Source organism: Nelumbo nucifera, chromosome 2 (assembly GCF_055504915.1).
Source record: "Nelumbo nucifera cultivar China Antique chromosome 2, China Antique-T2T, whole genome shotgun sequence".
Taxonomy (NCBI): domain Eukaryota; kingdom Viridiplantae; phylum Streptophyta; class Magnoliopsida; order Proteales; family Nelumbonaceae; genus Nelumbo; species Nelumbo nucifera.
Window position 1 is genome coordinate 102631026 of NC_142650.1, and position 21333 is coordinate 102652358.

The window sequence follows — 21333 nt, forward strand, 5'->3', positions numbered from 1 at the left end:
GATAACATCCATAGTGACAAATCTGCTCTTTGACACTGGGTCATAATAGCAATACCCCTTTTGGTTCTGAGCATACCCAAGAAAAACACATTTCTTGGCCTTAGGATCCAATTTCTTGCGATGAGGGCCAAGAATGTGAACAAAAGAAACACAGCCAAAAACCCTTAGAGGTATATGAAATATCTCTCCATCTGAAAAAAGGAGGCTAAATGGCACCTTAAACCCCAAAGTCCGTGAAGGAACACGGTTAATCACATGTACGACTGTTAAGAACTGCACAGGAATTGAAGCACACACCATAAGACTCCTTGCCACTTCCACAATGTGTCTGTTTTTCCTCTCAGCAACTCCATTCTGTTGCGGTGTATATGCACAACTGCTCTGATTAACTACACCATGTTCTAAGAGATACGTGGTTAGGTCATTCTCAAAGTACTATCTGGCATTATCTGATCTAAAAGCCTTAGTTCTCACTCCAAATTGTGTGAGAACCATCTGGTGGAATTATCGTACTAAGTTAGGAACCTCATCACGTGATCTCATCAAATATATCCAAGAATATCGTGTATAATCATCCACAAACAAGAGAAAGTAATGGAATCCTCCTCCCATGGAAGGGATTTGATATGGCCCCCATACATCAGTGTGAACAATATTAAAAGCAGAAGTACTTCTTTTATTACTTGGTTTAAAAGACCGTCTACAATGCTTTCCTAACTGACAAATCTCACACTCCAAAGTAGATAATTGAACAGACTCAAACAACTTTGGGAAAAGACATTTCAAAGAACTAAAGAAAGATGTCCCAAGCGATTGTGCCAAAGCATAATCTGATTTACTGACTCTGACCCACTGCTACTGCTGCTGCTAACATGATGGCCCTAATGTTTCGGAATCTCATCCAGAAGATAGACTCCATTCACCTCATGACCACTCCCAATCATCTTCTTTGACTCCAGATCCTGCAAAACACAATTACCAGGAAGAAAGGTCACAGAACAATTCAAATTTTTTGTCAAAGAACTAACAGACAGTAGGTTGGTATGAAGTCTAGGGACATGTAAAACAGAGGACAAAGTTATATCATTGGTCACTCTAATTGTCCCCTTCCTAGCAATGGGCATATGTGAACCATCTGCTGTAGAGACTCTGTCTCTACCAGAGCACAACTGATAGGAACTGAAAATGGTAGGGGCATTAGTCATATGCTCAGATGCTCCTGAGTCTATAATCCAGGGAGGTCCCTCCTTACTTGAAGTGGATGCAAGATTCGCAGTTGCATATGAACTACCTGTATGTGCAAAGGAAGTGGTGTAGTTGGCTTCTGCATTCTGCTGTCCATCTGGAAGGCTAGACCTAGGTGAATCTTTCTTACTCGTAAGCTGTCCGAACCTCTCTAATTCTGTTCTCACTGCTACTACTGCAATAGATTCCCAATCAGTTTGGGAGAGAGGGGCTGAAGAGTTTCCTGTAGTGGCTACATTTGCATTTCCCTTATTGTTTCTTATCCGAGCAGGCATAAGATTTGGATAAAGCTTCCAACAAGTGTCCCTGGTATGCTTAGGCTTCTTGCAATAATCACACACCAAGTCCTTCTTATCTTCCCTTCTAGTCGTGTCACTACTCCCCCCGTCTCCATTCGACTTAGGTTTTGTTGTACCAACCATAGCCAATTGGTCAATCCCAGGCTGTCTCAGCATTACATTCCTCCTACTCTCCTCTCCAGAGACAAAAGCATAGGCCTGAGAGAGTGTCACACCCTCCCTAGAAAGAATATGCTGCCTAGCAATGTCAAATTCAGGGTTCAGCCCTGCTAAGAACTCAAAAACCCTATTCCTCTCTACTAGTTTGTGATAAGTTGTTGCGTCATTTACAGTTTCCCATACCACAATTTCTAAGTGATTTATTTTCTGCCATAGGGTTTTCAGCATGGAGAAATACACAGCAAGAGGTTTTTCTCCCTGTTTCATACTTATCACCTGATTTCTTAACTGATAGGCTCTGGCTTCATTTTGCTTATGAGAGTAGGTTTCAGTCACTCCATCCCAAATCTCCTTAGCAGTATTAGCCCATAGGAAATTTTTTGCAATATGAGGTAACATAGAATTACACAGCCAAGACATTACCATGTAATTCTCTTGCACCCATCGGGAAGAGTCTGTATCAGGTTTCTTCTCCTCCCCAGTGAGATACCCTAATTTTCCACGGGCACCAATAGCCATCTTAGCTGATTGTGCCCACTCCAAATAATTTGTACCATCAAGTTTTACTGTAGTAATGATCCCAGACCCAAAAATATCACTACTACCTCCAACGCCCAGTCCCACAGTACCGGTAGATTTCATCTCGGTATTCCAACTCTCCATTTTACTTCAAACAGTTCAACAGTAGGAAAAAAATAGATTGGAGACCTTCAAAAAATAATTTAATACCACACACACAGAAACCAACCCTTTCGGAAGAAGAAAACCCTAGTTGGAGGGAAATCTCTCTCCTCCCCACGCCTCCCAACAGAGAGAAAAGTGAATCGATCACTCCAGGAGGCCTAGAAAATTTCAGAAACCAAACCACCCTCTTTAGAAAATCAAAAGAAAACTAACAATACCTGGGCGCCCAAGATCAAATAAAAGACAAAGAGTCCAACTTTTTTGGGACTCTTCCCCGTACTCCAGTTCTTCCTGATTTTGATGCCGAACAGTAGATCACCTTCCTAATGTCTAGATCCCACCAAAAACTCCAAGAACTGGGCAATCTATAGCAAATCGATCAGCCCTTTACTACTTCATGCAGTCAGCTGATCTAGGGCTGCATAAGAATGCTTCAAGAAACCCTAACCTCGCTCTGATACCAAGTAGAAATCTGCTTAATTAAAAAATATGAAAGAAAGTAGTTTCTTGAAGAGAGAAGGAAGAGAGAAGGAGAAGTTGAAAGAAAAGAGAGCAATAATTTGGCCGCCCCCTTCACTTATTATTTATACTAAAATAATAGAACAGTACAAAGCCAACTATGCCCTTATAAGGCAACAAAACATAAAACAGCATATATAACACTCAAAAAACATAATAAAATTTGGAATCACATAACTATTGTGGTCCCCACCTCCTATCTAACAACTAACATAAAACATCTACTCAGAAAAACATCATAAAACTAATTAATCTTCAACAACCTTGGTAGCTGAGGTGTTTAGTAGTCTTATCGCAAGAGCTGATAGCTTAGGACTATTTAAAGGTTGGAGGGTTGGGAGAGAGAGAGCATGATTGTTACTAGGGGAGAGAGAGAGAGCATGATTTGTTGGAGGTTTGAGGCAAGGGGGCCCTCTTTCTCCTTTCTTATTTACCTTGGTAGTTGAGGTGTTTAGTAGTCTTATCGCAATAGTTGATAGCTTGGAACTATTTAAAGGTTGGAGGGTTGGGAGAGAGAGAGCACAATTGTTACTAGGGGTGAGTAAGAAAAACCAAAAAACTGAACCGATGAGATCGAATTGAAAATTCTGGTTAACTGAACCAGTCGGTTCGGTTTTATTTCAGTATTTTGAAAAACTGAAGGTACCAGTTCGATTTTAGTTAACCAATATAAAAACCTGGCAATTAACCAAACCAACCAATATATATATATTTACATATTATATATTTATGTATATTATATATTTTTTATATATAATATATTATTTATTATTTATAATATAATATTTTATATGTATTTCTAATTTTTATTATATATTTATATATTTATTTTTTATAATAAATGTTATAAAAATAAGAAAACCAAAAAATTGATGAATCGAACCGATCAACCAATTAACCGATCGGCTTCGGTTTGGTTTTGGTTATTGGTTTTCCAAAAACCAGTACTACTGGTTTGGTTAACCGAACTGTGAGCACCCCTAGTTGTTACACATTTGCAGTTTGTTGATGATACGATTATTTTTTATGAGAGTGCTGATCCTCAAAAGACAAGTACTTTGAAGCAGGTGATCAAACTGTTTGAATTTGTCTCTAAGTTGAAAAACAATTTTGAAAAGAGTTGCGTAGTGGGACTGAGCTTGGGAGAGGAGGAGATGGTTGGGGTTGCAGAAGCCTTAGGTTGTCCTACCACTAGGTGGCCTTTGAAATATCTAGGTATGCCTCTAGGAGCCAACCCATGGGAAGGAAGCTTTTGGATCCCAATTCTTGAAAGATGTGCTAAGAAATTATTAGCTTGGAAGAGGAATTGTGTGTTTCTAGGGGGTCGTATAACTCTAATTAAGTTTACTTTAGCAAACCTTCTGGTTTTCTTCCTCTTAGTCTTTGAGATGCCACAAAGGGAGGTACTGAAAGTAGAGAAGATCATGAGGGAGTTCTTATGGGATCCTGATGAAGGAAGGTAAGATCACATGGTGAGATGGGATCTAGTTTGTAGAAGTAAGGAGCAAGGGGGTTTGGGGTTGGGCAATATAGGGAAGAAGAATGTAGCTTTGTTGGGTAAATGGAGATGGCCATTAGAAAGAGGCTTTGTCATAAGGTTGTGGGAAGTATTCCTGGATGTGTTCAAAATGGTTGGGATGCTGGAGTGTCTCAGCGGACTATTCTAAACTTTCCGTGGAAGGCTATTCACGGTGTCCTTCCCCAATTTCTCAGCCTTATCAGGTATGATGCGTGTACTGGAGATAGAATTCTTTTTTGGGAGACACCTTTATCCATCTTTGTATTCCCTTTCCCTTTTTAAAAGTGATCCCATTCATGGATTTGTTTATTTCTCTCAGTCCTCTGGTTTCAGTTGGAATTTGGGGTTCAAAAGAGATCTAAGAGACGTTGAACTTGATCAAGCTTCTTTGTTACTCAAAACCCTAGTCACTATTTGTTTGGACTTTTCTAAACCTGATGCTAGAATCTAGATACCCAATTCTCTGGGCCTTTTCTCTTGTGCCTTTTTTTTTCTCTCAGTTGTGTTCCGTCCCTAACCCTCAGCCGTATCTTTGGAAAGAAGTTTGGTCTAAGCCCATCCCCCCCAAGGTTGGATCCCTGTGTTGGGAAGCCTCTCTTGGGAAATTAAACACGTTGGATACCCTGCAAAAGAAAAGACCCAACCTTTGCATTTCCCCAAGCTGGTGTTTCCTTTGCAAAGCAAATGGACAAAGTTGTTACCATCTTGTAATTTCTTGTCCCTTTGTTGTGGAACTTGGGGAAAAAAATTTTTGGTCTTCTGGGTGCAGGTGGTTGATGCCTTTACAAACCGGGGGGCTTTTTGACCCTACAACTTTCAGGTGGCCTAAGAGAAGAGGTAGAGTTTTATGGAGATGTGTTAGCGTTGCTTTAGTATGAACAGTTTGGGAGGAAAGAAATAACAGGATTTTTAGGCTACTGTTTGCTAATAAGGGCTATTAACTGGGATAAAGCTTTGGATTTATTCTCACTCTTCTCCTTTGATGACATATGGAGAAACTGGGAATCTGTTGCAAATTCTTCTTTGGTTAAGGACAAACCTGTTGTAGAGTGGAAGCCCCCAGAAGAAGGCTTCATAATCTAAACTTCGATGGCAGCAGCCTTGGCAATCCTGGACCTTCTGGTATTGGGGGTGTATTCAGGAATGAAGAGGGACATATTGTTGCCATATTCTCTGGTCCAATTGGAGTGGGGGATGCGGTTAGTGACTTTAGTGCAGAGGTGCAAGCTGTTTTACAGGGAGGACAAATTGCTAAAGAGTTGAATTTTGGATTTTGATTATTGAAGGTGGCTCTGAAGTGGTAACTGATTGGCTTAAAGAACCGGAGACAATAGCTTGGTCTTTTAGGTGGAGATAAGAAGATTCAAGTGCACTTTCTTTTAATTTAACAGTTAAGAGTTAAATTAGAACTCTAACTGTTAGAGTTTTCCTCCAAAAAAATAAAACTAGTTAGAGTTCAGTGGGAGAGGAGATTGGCAAATGGGCTGGCTGACCTACTAGCTAAGCAAGGGGTGAACAAGGATCACTTATTCTGAGCTCAATTGTAATTTTACTTTGTTTTTTAAGGCAACAACTTGTGCATTTTGGGAGAAGCTGTTTTGTATTCACTTTTTTTTTTTTATCAATAACAGAGATTTATATTAAATATAAAAAGCATGATTACATACAGCACTCCGGGGAGAGATAAAACGACTTAACTCTCCCCAAGAGAACAAGAAAAGAGATTACAAAGTAGCCCAAAACATTTGGTCTCTTCCCACCCCTTGCTTTGTCAAATTATCTGCCAAGGCATTTGCAGTTCTCTTCACCCAATGATACTGAATTTCTACTCCCCTGGATAATCACTTAACCTCTGTCCTCTCATTAGCATAATTCCAAAGTCCACTGTCTTTCCTTAACCAGTTTAAGACTAACTATGATCTCCTTCAACAATCAGCTTTTGAATATTCAGCTCTTTTGCCTTCCTTAATCCTTCCACTAAAGCGTACATCTCAGCTCTAAGAAAGTCACCCACCCCAATGGGACCTGAGTATGCAACCACCTTCCCATTTTCATCTCTGAAAACCCCTCCTACACCTGAAGGTCCTAGATTGCCCTCACTACTCCCATCAAAGTTTAATTTTGTTAATCCAAGGGTTGGTGGTGACCACAGAGGACATGCGGTTGAATGAGCTGGTGTAGAGGTTGCCACCTCCTTCCAATTGTGAAGCAACATACCCGTGGAGACGTCAGCAAACAGATCCAAAGATTTTAGCCATTGCACCACCCTGACTGTAATAACTCCAATGATCTCTTCTTTCTTCCTTTCTTTTTCAGAAAAGGTCCTTGAATTCCTTTCCTCCCATAGAGTCCAACATATGGGATCTCTCACACATCTCCACATGATTTTACCCCTTTTCTTCAGCCACCTAAAGAAAGTAGCAGCAAACAAGCCTTGCATATTTGGAGGAGGGATCCATCTATATCCAAATAAAGCCATAAACCATTCCCAAATATCAGAACCAAATGAGCAAGAAATTAATAAGTGGTAGGGGCTTTCACCATTAGCCTTGCACAGGTTTGGAGACAAGCAACAATTAGGCCTTTTTCTTTGGAGTAAATCACAAGTATTGCATCTTTCCAAAAAGGCTTCCCAACAAAAAGCTTCAATCCTCGGAGGGATCGATGTACCCCATACTTCCTTTACTGGAAAAGTTTGGACATTGTTGTTGGCAGGTTGCACCAGAGACTTAAAGAAAGAGGCACAGGAAAAGACACCGAAGGGGGATAAGGTCCAAATTCCACTATCCCTGTTTGAAGGGTCCAATACCACCCCATTCAAAATCTGGATTAGATCCAAGACATTTCCAAATTCTGAATTCCTAAGACCTGTTCTAAGACCCAATCCCAATCGAACCCAAAGTTGATTCAAAAGGGACCTAAAAAGTAGACATGGGTTCCCCTTTATACCGGGAGAGAGAAAATAAAGAGGGAAATTGGATCTTTCAATGGCACATCTCCCACCCAAAGATGCTCCTAGAAATTCACCTGGTTCCCAGAACAAAGATCATACCTTTTGTACTGCAGAAATGAAGGAAGAATGGCATGTATGGTCTCCATGGAGAATCTCTAGTAGTCCTTGCCAAAAGCCCAGAGTCCTAGCCATCATCTGCTTGCCCATGAATACTCAGTATTACCTTAGCCCACAACTTATCCCTATCCCTTGCCAACCTCCACAACCACTTTCCCAACAAAGCTTCATTCATTTTCCGAATATTACTTAATCCCAAACCTCCTTCCTCCCTACTTCACTATAGGTGATTACCTAATCCCACTTACCCAAAATCTTTCACTTGGCAGTTCACCTTTATTAATCTTTTTTTTTTTTATCAATAACAGAGATTTCATTAATTAATTAAATGCTAAAAAAATTCAACGGGAGCTAAAGTAACTTAACTCCCTACAAATGCCACTAAAGCCAAAAAACAGAAAAAATTACAGTTGAGCCCAAGAAACAGAGTTCCTATTCACCCCTTGTCTAGCTAATCCATTTGCAAAAGAGTCTGTGCTTCTCTTTATCCAAGTGCATCGAACTTCCATATCTTTTGTCAGCCAGTTGTATTTCCTCTTTTCATTGCTGTAGCTACATAGTCTTGAGTTTTCTCCTTTTAACCAATTCACCACTGTTTCAGAGTCTCCTTCTGAGTCCCCTATTCCAATTGAGCCAGAAAACATAGCCATCACAGTCCCTCTTTCGTCCCTCAAGACTCCCCCTATTCCGGAGGGCCCAGGATTGCCCATGCTGCTGCCATCAAAGTTCAGCTTAGTAAAGCCAATAGGTGGAGGGGTCTAGACAGAACTTGAGACCCTCTTGCTAGGGCTGAATCTGCAATTTCCTTCCAATTCCCTGACAAATCATCAATTGAGAAGTCCATAAATAAGTCAAATGTTTTCAGCCAATGAACTACCCTTGCATGAATCACTTCTATCACTGCTTCCACACTTCTTTCCTTTTCTGAGAAGATTCTCAAGTTTCTTTCTTCCCAAATAGACCAACACACTTGCGGCCCTAAAACATCTCCACATAATCTTTGCTCTTTTAACTGGCCAGCTAGAAGGAGAGGAAGTAAACAAGCCTTGCACATCCGTTGGAGAGTTCCACCTACACCCACATAAAGAAGTGTTTATTCCCAAATAAAGTTTGCAAATTGACAAGAAATTAGTAAGTGAAACCCAGACTCACCAGTGGCTTTGCAGAGGACACACCAATGAGAAGACAAACATCTATTGGGCCTTTTTCTTTGAAGAAGATCTCCTGTGTTAACTCTTTCTAGGAAGGATTCCCAACAGAAACTTCCCACCTTTGAAGGAATAGGTTGAGACCACACCTCCTTAACAGGAAAGGATAAACCAAAGGGAGCAGTTGATTGTGTTAAGGCTTGAAAAAAAGAGGCACAAGAGAATGTACCAGAAGGAGAGCGGGTTCAAATTCTGCTGTCTACCTTTGTTGGTTCTAGGAACACTCCTTCAAGGATGGAAAGGAGTGATAAGGTTCTATCCAATTCTGTGTCTCTGATTTCTCTTCTTAGTCCCAAATTCCAACCAAATTCCGAAGAGAACTCAGAAGGTACAAGGAAAGTAGAAACTGGCTCACCTTTATTAATCTTAATAAAATACTTCACTATTCATAAAAAAAAAGACACATAGAAGGAAAAGATTTGGGTAGGGTACTTATCTGAACCCTCGCTTATATTGGAATTTGATTATCTCTAAAAAGAAAAGGTGAAGATGCAGTTCAATCACCATACGGATATTTATGAATTGTAGAGAGATTGGGCCAAATGGGCCCTAATATTTGGTTTGTTTTAAGTAGTGTTCTATCTGTTTTATGAGTTAATGGGCATTTTCTTAATGGGCCTGTTAATTTCTTTTTAATTTCCTTTAAGTTCATGCTTTGCTGGCCGCCCACTTAAAGGGCAGACTTGTAATTAGCATAATTTATTAAGATTAATAAAAGTTTAGTGAAGGGAGAAAGAAACCCATCGAAATCTCTTCTCCTTTCTCTTCTTCTTCTATTCTGCTATAACCTTCTTTTCTCTCTCACTTTTCTTATTTTTTATCAGTTTTATATCAGATTTGAAGGACAGGTTCACATCTTGGTATCAAAGCAATTCTTCCTCCTCTTTTCTTTTTCTCTTCTTTTTTTTTTCCCATACACCCTTCGATTGGAAGAGTGTATGGAGAGATAAGTTGCTGATCAATCAGAGGACTATTTGCCTAGTTGGTAGAGGGTTTGGAGAGTTAGAATCTGGCCGAAAATTGCCAGGAATTGGAGCCACAACTTTTCTGTCCAAAACCCTAGCTAACTAGAGAGATTTCAAGTTACAAGTTAAGGAGAAGGATTGGATGTGGCACTCAGGGCTTTGGAGGTGTAGTTGGACCCCTAGAAATGTGCGGTTGAGATTTGAAGAGGGTTGGAAAGCTCTGGTAGGAGTGACTACTTCTTCTCTTTTTCTCCCTAATAGCTGGGTGCAGTGAAATCCTAGTTTTTGAATCTCCAAGTACTGTACTGACCTAAGTTAGGCATATAAAGACTAAAAAACTAGTTTTTTTTTTCCGCTTGATCAATGGAGCAATTTGGAAGTGAAATGAAGTAGATGCCGATATCCAAGGTTGGTCCGGTAGATTCCTTTTTGACTGGTGTGACCACAATTAAACTAAATGGAACCAATTATATAGCCTGGGCATAGTCCATATGGATTTGTGTTTGCAGTAGAAGTAAAGTAGGGTATCTCATAGGTAGTAAGGCTCAGTTTGGAAGGAGTACAAATGCAAATATGTAGAGCATAAATACATACAAAATAATATAAATTATAAGGTTCTGTACTCTATATATTTGCATTTGTACTCCCAAACTCAGCCTAAGGTGAAACTTGCAAAGACAGACCTTGCATATGAGAAATAGATGTAGGAGAACTACACAGTGATTGATTTATCAAAAAAAAAAAAACTACACAGTGATTGGGTGGTTGGTCAACTCTATGCAGCAACAACCCTATATAAGTCAGCATTACCTCTAGATGACCTTAGTCAAGGAGATATGGGACAGTGTTACAGAAACATATTCACAGAAGTTAAATGTTGAAAGAGCCTATAAGTTGAAGAGTGATGTGAACAATCTGAGATAGGGGGGAATAGTGTAGCAGTTTATTACTCCATGTTGAAGTCACTATAGCAGGAAATTGATGTTATGGAGACAGTTGTATGGGAGAGTACTAACGATGTAGAGACATTTAGAAAACTAGTGGAACGAAATAGGGTGTTTGAGTTTCTCATAGGACTCAACCCTAAGTTCGGCATTACTAGGTAGAACATCTTGGCCAAAGATGAGGTCACTCTTGCCCAAGCATATGCCATGGTAAGTAGTGAAGAGGGTAGGTGGCAAGTACAATTATAGGGACCACGTACATAACACTTTGCACATACTGGAATAAAGCCGCCTTCTTGAATGGAGGCCTACATGAAGAGGTCTATATGTCTTTACCTCCAGGGGTGTATGGAAAGGAAATGCAAGGGAAGGTGTGCAAATTGAAGAAGTCTCTTTATGGTCTCAAACAGTACCCTAGAGCCTAGTTTGAGAGATCCGGAGCTGCCCTTGTTTCTTTTGGTTATACATAGACTCAAGTTGACCATACTTTGTTTGTGAAGAGAAGTAACTCTTTGGTGACTTTTCTTATTGTTTATGTTGATGACATTGTGGTTACGAGTAATGCCACTCAGGAAGTGATTAAGCTCAAAAGATTTCTTAACACTGAATTTGAGATAAAAGATTTGGGGGGGATCTCAAATACTTCTTGGGAATTGAAGTTGCTAGATCTAAGGATGGTATCTTCATTTCTAAATGCAAGTATGTTTTTGATCTCCTTGTAGAGATTGTTAAGCTTGGTGCTAAACCGGCTTCCACCCCTATAGACCTAAACCATAAGCTTTTTGCTATTGATGGTAAACTGTTGATTGATAGGGGAGTAGTCCAGAGACTGCTCGGGAAGTTGTTATTATCTCCGCATGACTCGGCCAGATATTTCCTATGCAGTAAGTGTTATTAGTCAATTTATGCATTCTCTCAGAGAAACACATTTAGCAACTGCAAAAAGAGTTTTGTGCTACTTGAAAGACACTCCAGGGAAAGGTATTCTGTTTGCCAAGCATGGACACATGAAGCTAGAGACATACACTAATGCTGACGGGGCCGGATGTATTGATGATAGGAGATCCACCTCAGGATATTGAGCTTTGGTGGCAGGGAACATTGTCTCATGGAGAAGTAAGAAATAGTCTATAATTGCCAGATCCTCAGCTGAAGCAGAGTACAGGGCGATGACACATGGAATGTCAGAATTATTGTGGTCGAGATCACTTTTGGGAGAGTTGAGTATTGACTATGAAAAACCAATGATGCTCTACTGTGACAACCAGGCAGCTATCAACATTGCACATAATCTTGTTCAGCATGACAAAACAAAGCACATAGAGGTTGATAGACATTTCATAAGGGAGAAAGTTGCTTCAGGGGAAGTTTTTTTGCTAGTTATTGCTTCAGAAGAGCAGTTGGCTGATGTTTTGACCAAAGGTGTTCCAAAAGGAAAGCTGACACACTATATAAACAAGCTGAGCATGATTGACATCTATGTTCAGCTTGAGGGGGAGTGTAGAGAGACTGGGCCGAATGGGCCCTAATATTTGGTTTATGTTTAAGTAGTGTTCTATCTGTTTTATGAGTTAATGGGCCTGTTAATCTCTTTTTAATTTCTATTAAGTTCTTGCTTTGCTGGCCGCCCACTTAAAGGGCAGACTTGTAATTAGCATAATTTATTAAGATTAATAAAAGATTAGTGAAGGGAGAGAGAGAGAAACCCATCAAACTCTCTTCTCCTTTCTCTTCTTCTTCTATTCTTCTGTAACCTTCTTTTCTCTCACTTTTCTTATTTTTTATCAGTTTTATATCAGATTTGAAGGACAGGTTCACATCTTGAATAAATAATTCTTTTAAAGGTAAGAGAGAGCCCAAGTAGGCAGGTTCTATCTAGTCTTCTCCCCCATCAGTTTGGGAATTGTGTTCATAGATCTTGATCCTTGAATCTTCTGTTTGTAGCATAATATCATTCGAATTTATCCACTTAGTAGGATAAAGGCACTAATCTGAATAAATCAACCATTTATGGTATCTGATCCTTGGGAGTTGGGAAGCAAGATATCACTATTAGGTTTTTCTCACTCATGGTCTCCAGATCTCAATAGTTGCACTTATAAAATACGGAATATGTTCTAAACTTCTAATAAACCATATTGTGACACTAGCTGCTCAGCAAGTAGACAACTAGTAGATGGCTTCTGACTCCAGCTGTCCAATGGACAGGACATGTCTTGCATGAACCATAGGCTGGAATTCATTAATTTGAGATAACCCTCACCATCCAATCTATTAATTATTTTCCAAAGGCAAGTATAGCTGTTACCAATGATCCAACAGAATGATCACCATTCTGATTATGTTTACTATTACTAGAGTGGCACTTGAGGGAGGGGGGGGGGGACTTGAATCAAATTAGATACTGAATTATAAGATAGGTGTTTTGAAAATTATAACCATATTTTAAATGATAGAGAAGATTGAATCAAATCGGATCCTGAATTATAAGATAATTTCTGTTGTTTTAGAAATTTGCCAAAAATTAAGAATATGTGGAGGCTAGGTAGAGAATTAAGTCTGAATTGAATTGATTCAAATCACATGAATCTTATACATCATAAGATTTTTAAGAAAAGGATTCAGATATAGGACCTTGGGATTCATGATTTGAATCATGTATAGTATCCAAAATTGTAAGATTTTGACAGATATGGCTAGGATTAATATAAACAAGCTGATTCTTTTCATCTCACAGAGTGCTCAACCATTATATGAATCCCCCTTGATTCTTCCTTTTGGAACATCTCTGGCTTGTCATCTCAAATCAATATGCATGGACATTATGCCATACCCATCCTAGAGGCTTCAATCTTTAATGTAAATTCCATGTTGGACATCTTGCCTAAGCCATCTCAAATCAAGAACTACTGTCACCAGTTAGTCAAGATAATGCATATGTTACAGATATTCATCATTTTGTTGTTCTTAGGTGTGTTAAGGTAACAGATGGTGGATTGCAACAAGTATTGCTTAAGTGTTGCTTGTTACGAAGTCTCAACCTTTATGCACTCTCAAGGTATGCAATATGTTCTTTATGCATTAAGATGTATGTATAGATGCATTTACTCTTTGTTGGGTTTCTTTGTAATATCTGAACTGTAGAATTCTCTGCCTTCATTGCATTCAGCTTCACTGATGAAGCTTACAAGAAGATTGCAGTTTTAGCTCATCTGAGGTTCTTAGATCTCTGTGGTGCACAGGTAAATTTCATCCTGCTTGAAATATTCAGACCTAGTTTTTGTAGTTACGAGGAAAAACTAATTATGTGAATCACTGAATCTGCATGTCAGAATCTTTCCGATCAAGGCCTTTCCTGTATAGCCAAGTGCAAGAATCTGGTGTCTCTGAACTTGACATGGTAAGTTAAATCTTATGAGCTGTTATAGCTAGTGATGGAAACAAAGACAAAGGTATGCAGCTTGATAAGGGCTTGTGTATGACTTGATAGGTGTGTTCAAATCACTGATGTGGGAGTGATAGCCATTGCAGAAGGTTGCTGCTCTCTTGAATTTCTAAGGTATAAATTATACCTGATCTAGGAGAACTAAATTCATAGCCCTGCAAATATGTATGCTTCACAATCTTCAGTCCTAATCAAGGAAGCTTTCTCCTGGATTCTGTGGATTCAATGTTTACATCATTGAGTATTCAAAGAAAGTCTTTGGTTATAATGTATATGTTGCAAGCCACTTATTTGAATGGGAACTTTCCTACATTTGTCGTGATATTATAGAGTATTGATAATGGATAAAGTGCTAAAAACTATAAAAAAAGAAGTCTTGAGAAAAGACTTGTTTCTTGGAGGAAAATTTATCTTTCTTTAGGGGGTAGGATCACTTTGATCAGGTCTACCTTAACTAACCTGCCTGTGTATTTCTTGTCAGTCTTTAAGATACCCACAAGTCTCCAATAAATTGGAAAAATTAATAAGAGATTTCTTGTGGGAGCCAAGAGAGGAGAAGAGGGACCATAGGGTAGCGTGGGAGGTGGTGACTAGGTGCAAGAAGCTAGGTAGTCTTGGGATTAGGAACATCAGGAAAAGAAACATGGCTTTATTGGGGAAATGGCTTTGGAGGTTTCCGGTGGAAAAGGAAAAGTTGTGGACAAAGATAGTGGCTAGCATTCATGGGTTGGAGGACAATGGCTAGGATCTTGGAATTCTGGCAAGGACTACATGTGCTTCACCTTGGAGAGCCGTCCATAATCTTCTTCTAGCTTTCTCTCCTTGGATCAGGTGTGATTTGAATTCTGGTAACCTTATAAAGTTTTGGGAGCAAACTTGGGTTGGCAATTCTCCCTTGATGGACCAGTTCCCATCTTTGTATGCTCTATTTGATCTGAAGAATGAGCTTTTCAATTCTTTCATTTCGTCTTCAGACTCCTCTTCTGGGTTTGGGTGGAACTTGGGCTTGAGAAGGGCTGTTAGGGACATAGAACTTAGTTGTACTTTGAATTTGTTAACCATTCTTGAAAACATTTTCTTGGATCCCACTAAGATGTCAGAATTTGGACCCCATCCTCCTCCGGTACCTCTAGCGGTCAGTCTTTCCCTGTTAAAGGCGTTTGGAGCAAGCCCTTTCCTCCTCGGGTTGGCAATTTTTGTTAAACAGTTGTATGCCCTTAGCTTCAATCAGAATTATGTACATTATGAATTTATTGTAAATGAATAAAGTACACATTTGATTCATGTTCCTGTGGTGTGTTTCTGTGTAATACCCTTAAACTAGACACTTAATGAGACTTGTGTTAGTTTAGAATGTTCACAGCCATTGGGTAAGTCTGGGGAGATTTATCCTGCCAAGGCTGACACTGGTGTGCGACCAACTGTTGGGGTGGCTTGTCTCAGCTACCAGGGTGAGACCCGAAGCACATGCAGTGTAGGATTAATAGAACCTTTGAACCGGACCAGATTTCCAGTATTGCCCTGGACCTTGGAGATAGATGGGCAAAACTGGAAAGTTATACCTAACCCCTAGACTCGATTATGATACTACACTAGGTGTCGGATTGAGCTGTCTTTGATGTACCAATCAGTGAGATCCTTAGTGGGGGTCAAGACCTGGGTATGTTGGGACAGTCCGAGAATTCATCTGAGTGGGTGATCATAGTGACAGGATCAGCCCCTTTGTCGGACAAAGGTAATGATCGGGGATGCACTCTCTCTGATGGAAACCAAGATTGCCGGCAACCGATTTCAATTGTTGAGATTTTGTTTTGCAAAATATATTTATATAAAGATATATATATATATATATATATATATATATATATATATATATATATGTTATGGTTTCGAAATGATTTGCAAAAGGTTTTAATTCCCGGGATCCATGTAAGCGGAGAGTGCAACACTGTTCCTTGCAGTCGAGGGAGAGGTCCTCCCTTGTCGGGCAATGTTTGATCATTATGGGCTGAGAGGTTAAGTGTAAGACCATTGAGGATAATGCCTGATGGGCTAATCTTGCATCTGCCCACAAGTCCCTGGGTGTTACAAAGTGGCTTGGCCTAGGGACCACTTAGGGTAAGTGTTGGGCTCATAGAGCCCATAAGATGGGTTTCAGGGGGTGCACTGTCCATAACAGTGTATTCGGCCAGGCCTTGTAACAAAGGCTGGGATGAACCCATGTGGCTGATGTGTAGATCAATGTTTGGGTCCCACGCCATACAAGGAAGCCCAACTGGGCAGCAGTTTGGAAGGCCAAGTGAGTACATAACCTTAAATGGGCCTTAAGCCCATTTCAAACTGGGCTGATTTGATCAGTCAATTAAAGGGGGCGAATTATGAGATGGATCAGCTGATAGGATTGGGCCTAGACCCTATCCACTTAGAGAGTCCAAGATCTAAATGAGATTTAGATCTGGAAGCCTCCTAATTAGATTAGGAGATGGCTGATCTGATCTGCAGATAAGATAAGGGTTATCCCTTATCACTTAAAGGGACTTCTAATCCAAATATGATTTGGATTAGCAACTCCTAATGGGATTAGGAGCTGATCCCTTTAAGATTATGAAAGGAGAAAGGGGCGGCAACAATTATTGATTGATGTTCAATTTTCTTCAGAGTTGAAAATCACAAGAAGAGAGATTTCTGCACCCTGCGAATTCTCTCTTGCCGCCTCCTTCCTGCCGCCGCCATCACCTTCAGTTCGATCTCCAGTTCTTGGAAGAAATCAAGATCTGATCTTGATTCCAATCTTTTGGAAAAAGATTGGTTGGAGCTGTACTCACAAGCCGTCCAGTTGATTCTTGCGAAGGGTCAAGTTCTTTTGGAAGAACATTGCTGATTCTACTCCATCCTGCACTGCGCCATCTTCAGTGGGAGCAGATTTTGGATCCTTCCTTGGGCGTGAACACCTCCATTGGGAGATATTGCTTCTCTGTATCAGGTACATCCTCCCTCCTACTCCTTTTGGTTCAGATCTGGTTTGGTTCTTGATTCAAGATTGATCATTGAAAAACATGTTTTTCTAAATATAGGGAATTCGATTCCCTACAAAGATGGGAGAAATTTTTGAAATTCGCTTTTTTCATTCTGCAAGACTTGGGCGTCCATGTGATGGATATCCCATCCCTTCAATTTTTTGTTGGGAGATATTATTGGAAAGAATTAACATTGGTGACCTGCTTCAAAGAAAGAGACCCAATTCTTGTTTATCCCTGCATAGGTGTATTCTCTGCAAAGTTGAAGGGGAAACTGGTTATCACTTATTGGTTTCTTGCCTGGTTGCTAGAACTATTTGAGAATGGGTATTCTCCCTCTTTGGGTGTAGTTGGACCCCCCCGAATTCAGAAAGCCTTTTCTCTCCTTACTTTAGAAGGCCTTTGAAAAGAGGGAGGATTATATGGAGATGTATTAGGGCAACAGTTTGTTGGTCTTTATGGGAAGAAAGAGATTTGCGAATTTTCTCAGAAAAGGAGAGAACCATTGAAAATTTATTGGAATTGATAAACTTAAGAATGATACCGATGTAGGACCAGCTCAGTTCTAGTGCTTAGAGAATGTTGAATGGTCTTCTTGATCAGAGTTTTATGGCTGTTGATGGCTGTAATGGCTTCTTGAAAGGAATAAAAGAGAAAATAGGGAGAGAAAGAAGAGAGAAAATACCGGGAATCACTCACAGGGTGCCTAGAATCACTCTAGGGGATGAGAATCACTCACCATAACTAGCATAAGCTGAAGAAAACTCAATATAATTCATTACCTTTGTGTAAAACGTCCATACATATTTATATACTACAAACTTATAATAATCCTAGGAGTCAAACTGTTAGATTCATAATAGTCTTAGGAGTTAAACTGTTAGACTCAATAATCCTAGTAGGACTCAAACTAACCTGCCATATCCTATTTCAATTCAAAGAAATCTCAATAACTCTGATCCTACTTATGCAATGACTTTGAAATTTTAAACATAAACAAACTATAACTAGACAATTTAAACCCTATCATTGGACCCCAATAGGAAATTGCAAAAGTGACAAAAATACCCCTACTGTCCAAAGATACAGAAATTCATAAAATTTCAATTTTGACTCTTTAGCTCTTGCATCATTCTCCCCCGGTTGAGAAAAACTCGTCCTCGAGTTTTGAACAACTTGAAGATGAAAAGTTGATATGCCCTAATTACAAAGGGAGTAGGACTCCCACAGCTATGTTCTTGGATTGTAGAGTAGAGGCCACACACAGAACTAGAAAAAGGATCTTGAAAGAAATGTATTTCTAAAACACCGACTTCCCTAACCATCTTTGTGAAATCATCGATAACATTACTTTTTGAACACTTAATTCATCAACCAACCATTATGATGAATCTTCTCTTTGCTTATCCAAACTCTTAACTGCAACATTGGGAACCTTTCCTTCGACCTCTAACTTAGGAATCACCATCTCTATGTGTTCTGCTATCCTTGGCTCTTCAACAAACTCTAGGACTCTCATTGTTGATATTGGTGGGACTTGTGCTATGTTAGGTTGCAATTCTTGAATTAGTTCTAGTTGAACTTGAAAGGTAAAGTCAGTTACTTTCTTATTAGGATCTACTACAGTCAACACATTTGTATTTTGCACCTGAATTTCTTTAACTTGATCCTCTTCTATTTCTTCTTGATCATTAACCTCAGGCTGATCATGGGTGTTGGAAACTCCAACAATTATTGTTTTTTTTTTTTCTTGGCATGCACCCTCTTGATTTTTAATATCTACAATTTCTATAGCTTGAAATTCTTCTTCTTTAGCTTCAGCTATAGGATAGGTATCAACATGCAAGGAATCATCTACTTTCTTTTTAACTTTGTACCTTCTTCCCATTGTCTTACTTGAAAGAAGAACTGTTTACTGTATTACAGGTTTGAAGAGAAGAAAAGAGAGAGAGAGAGAGAGAGAGAGGAGAAAAGAAAGAAGGGGTTCGGTGGTGAATGATCTGCCACCCCATACACTTCTTTATTTATAGCTTTTAGGATCCTTAAAAGAATAGGAAATAAACAAAAATTAGAAACAATAAGGCCAGCCTGCCCAACTTAACAGAAATTAGAAACTTCTAATAACAGAAATTAGAAACTACTAATAAAAGAAATTAGAAACAACTAGGTGTGGTATGAAACCACACACACTAGAGCCTGAGTGTGGGTATGGAACCCTACACTCGTGGCTTACCAACTATTTCTTCACTCCCCCTCAAATTGGGAGTAGATATTTGTCATGCCCAACTTGTATAGATCTGTCTCCAATTTGCCTTTGTGACTGCTTTGGTGAAGAGATCAGCTAATGCATGCTTGGGGTAATGTAAGGAAGGCATACTTCTTGAGATGCAACTCACTCTCGGATAAAATGTCTGTCAACCTCGATATGCTTAGTCCTGTCGTGCTGTATTGGGTCGTGGGCAATATTAATTGTAGCTTGATTATCATAATACAACATCAGAGGCTTCTCATAATCAACCTCCAACTCATTAAGCAAGGATCTCAGCCATAACACTTTTGCAACACCATTGGCGATGGATCTGTATTCCACTTCTACACTGGAGCAAGCAACAACATTTTGTTTCTTGCTTCTCCAGGAAACAATATTTCCCCCTACAAATGCACAATATCCAGAGGTGGACCTCCTATCATCAACACATCCAGCCCAATCCGCATCTGTATACACTTTTATTTTCATATGACCATTATTCTTTATTCTTGAAGAATATACTTCTCCCTAGACATCTCTTTAAGTAGTCAAGAATCCTTTCTACTGCAAGGAGATGGGTGGTCCTGGGAGAATGCATGTATTGACTGACAACACTGACGACATAAGAAATATCTGGTCGGGTTAGACAGAGATAAAGAAGTTTCCCAACTTGGTACATAGCCCTTTCCTCAAGGAGTTCTCCGCTTTTTGCACTTATCTTATGGTTAGGCTCAATGGGAGTATCAGCAGGTTTCACTCCTAACTTGCCAGTTTCTTCCAATAAGTCCAGAACATACTTCCTTTGGGAGATGAAAATGCCATGCTTAGATCGAGCTATCTCAATTCCTAGGAAATAGTGTAACTTTCCTAGGTATTTCACTTCAAATTCCTTGTGAAGGTGCTGTTTAAGGGTTTCAATTTCACTAGTGTCGCTTTCTGTTATCACAATGTCATCTACATAGACTGCAAGTAGAGTCAGGGAATGACCTGTCTTCTTAAAGAAGAGAGTGTGATCTGATTGATCCTGTATGTATCCGAATTTATCCAAAGCCAGTCTAAACCTATCAAACCAAGCTTATTTCTGTTATGGGGAGTTGAGAATCTTTAGCTCCTCTTCTCTGTAACTTTTTTCCAATATTAATGAATTTTGTGGTTATTGATAAAAAAAAACCTATTAAACCAAATTCTCGGGGATTGTTTCAGCCCGTACAAGGCCTTCTTCAAAAGGCAAACTTTCTTTCATGCTTTTGTACTATAAAAACCAGGGGATAACTCCATGTATATTTCCTCGTGCAAGTCTCCGTTGAGGAAGGCATTCTTAACATCCAGCTGAAATAGTGGCCATGAGAAGTTTGTAGCAATGGATAGAAGAACTCTGATAGTGTTCATTTTTGCAACAGGTGCAAAGGTTTCTGTATAGTCTATGCCATAAGTTTGTGTGAATCCCTTTGCAACCAATCTGGTCTTATACCTCTCTACAGTACCATTAGCATTATATTTCACAGTAAACACCCATCTGCATCCAACAGGTTTCTTCCCTTCAGGCTGGTTAATTAGTTCCCATGTGTTGTTCTTGACAAGAGCATCCATCTCTACTTGCATTGCTTCTTTCCATTCAGGTATCAAAAGAGCTTCTTGCACTTTTCTTGGTATAGGAATAGCAAAAATAGATGCGAAGTAAGATTTTGTAGGATTCAGAGAGACAATTATAGGAAATGAACTTGGAGATGCAATGGGCAGTGGATGGGGTGCAATGGCGCTTCCCTTTACGAATAGCAATTGGAAGATCAAGGTAATCTGTCAGTGAAGGCTGAACCTCTGTAACAGTGGGATCAACAGTGGGAGCAGTAGTAGTGTCTGGATCTAGAGCTGTAGAAGATGTTGGAACTGGCTTGGATTGCTGTTGAGTACGAGAATCAACCTGCCTCCACCACTTTCTGTGATACACTCTCAACTCCCTGCATTTTTGACAACCTTCTTCGCAACTCCCCCCCCCACTAGTAACCGGGAC

The 21333-nt window shown here is 39.6% G+C and overlaps 1 protein-coding gene across 8 annotated transcripts in view; it reads left to right on the forward strand.

The window, feature by feature from the left end:
- The window catches only part of LOC104587492 (RNI-like superfamily protein), a 46811-nt gene that overhangs the window by 16757 nt on the left and 8721 nt on the right, over positions 1-21333 (forward strand). For all 8 annotated transcript variants that reach the window (XR_733603.3, XR_016082411.1, XR_016082410.1 and 5 more), the window contains exons 8-11: positions 13584-13670; positions 13782-13854; positions 13945-14012; positions 14103-14171. Coding sequence is in view for 3 of the 8 variants with exons in the window: in XM_088897746.1 (XP_088753872.1) it covers positions 13584-13670; positions 13782-13854; positions 13945-14012; positions 14103-14171 (297 nt within the window). In the remaining 5 variants the exon portion in view is untranslated. The remainder of the gene's footprint in view (positions 1-13583; positions 13671-13781; positions 13855-13944; positions 14013-14102; positions 14172-21333) is intronic.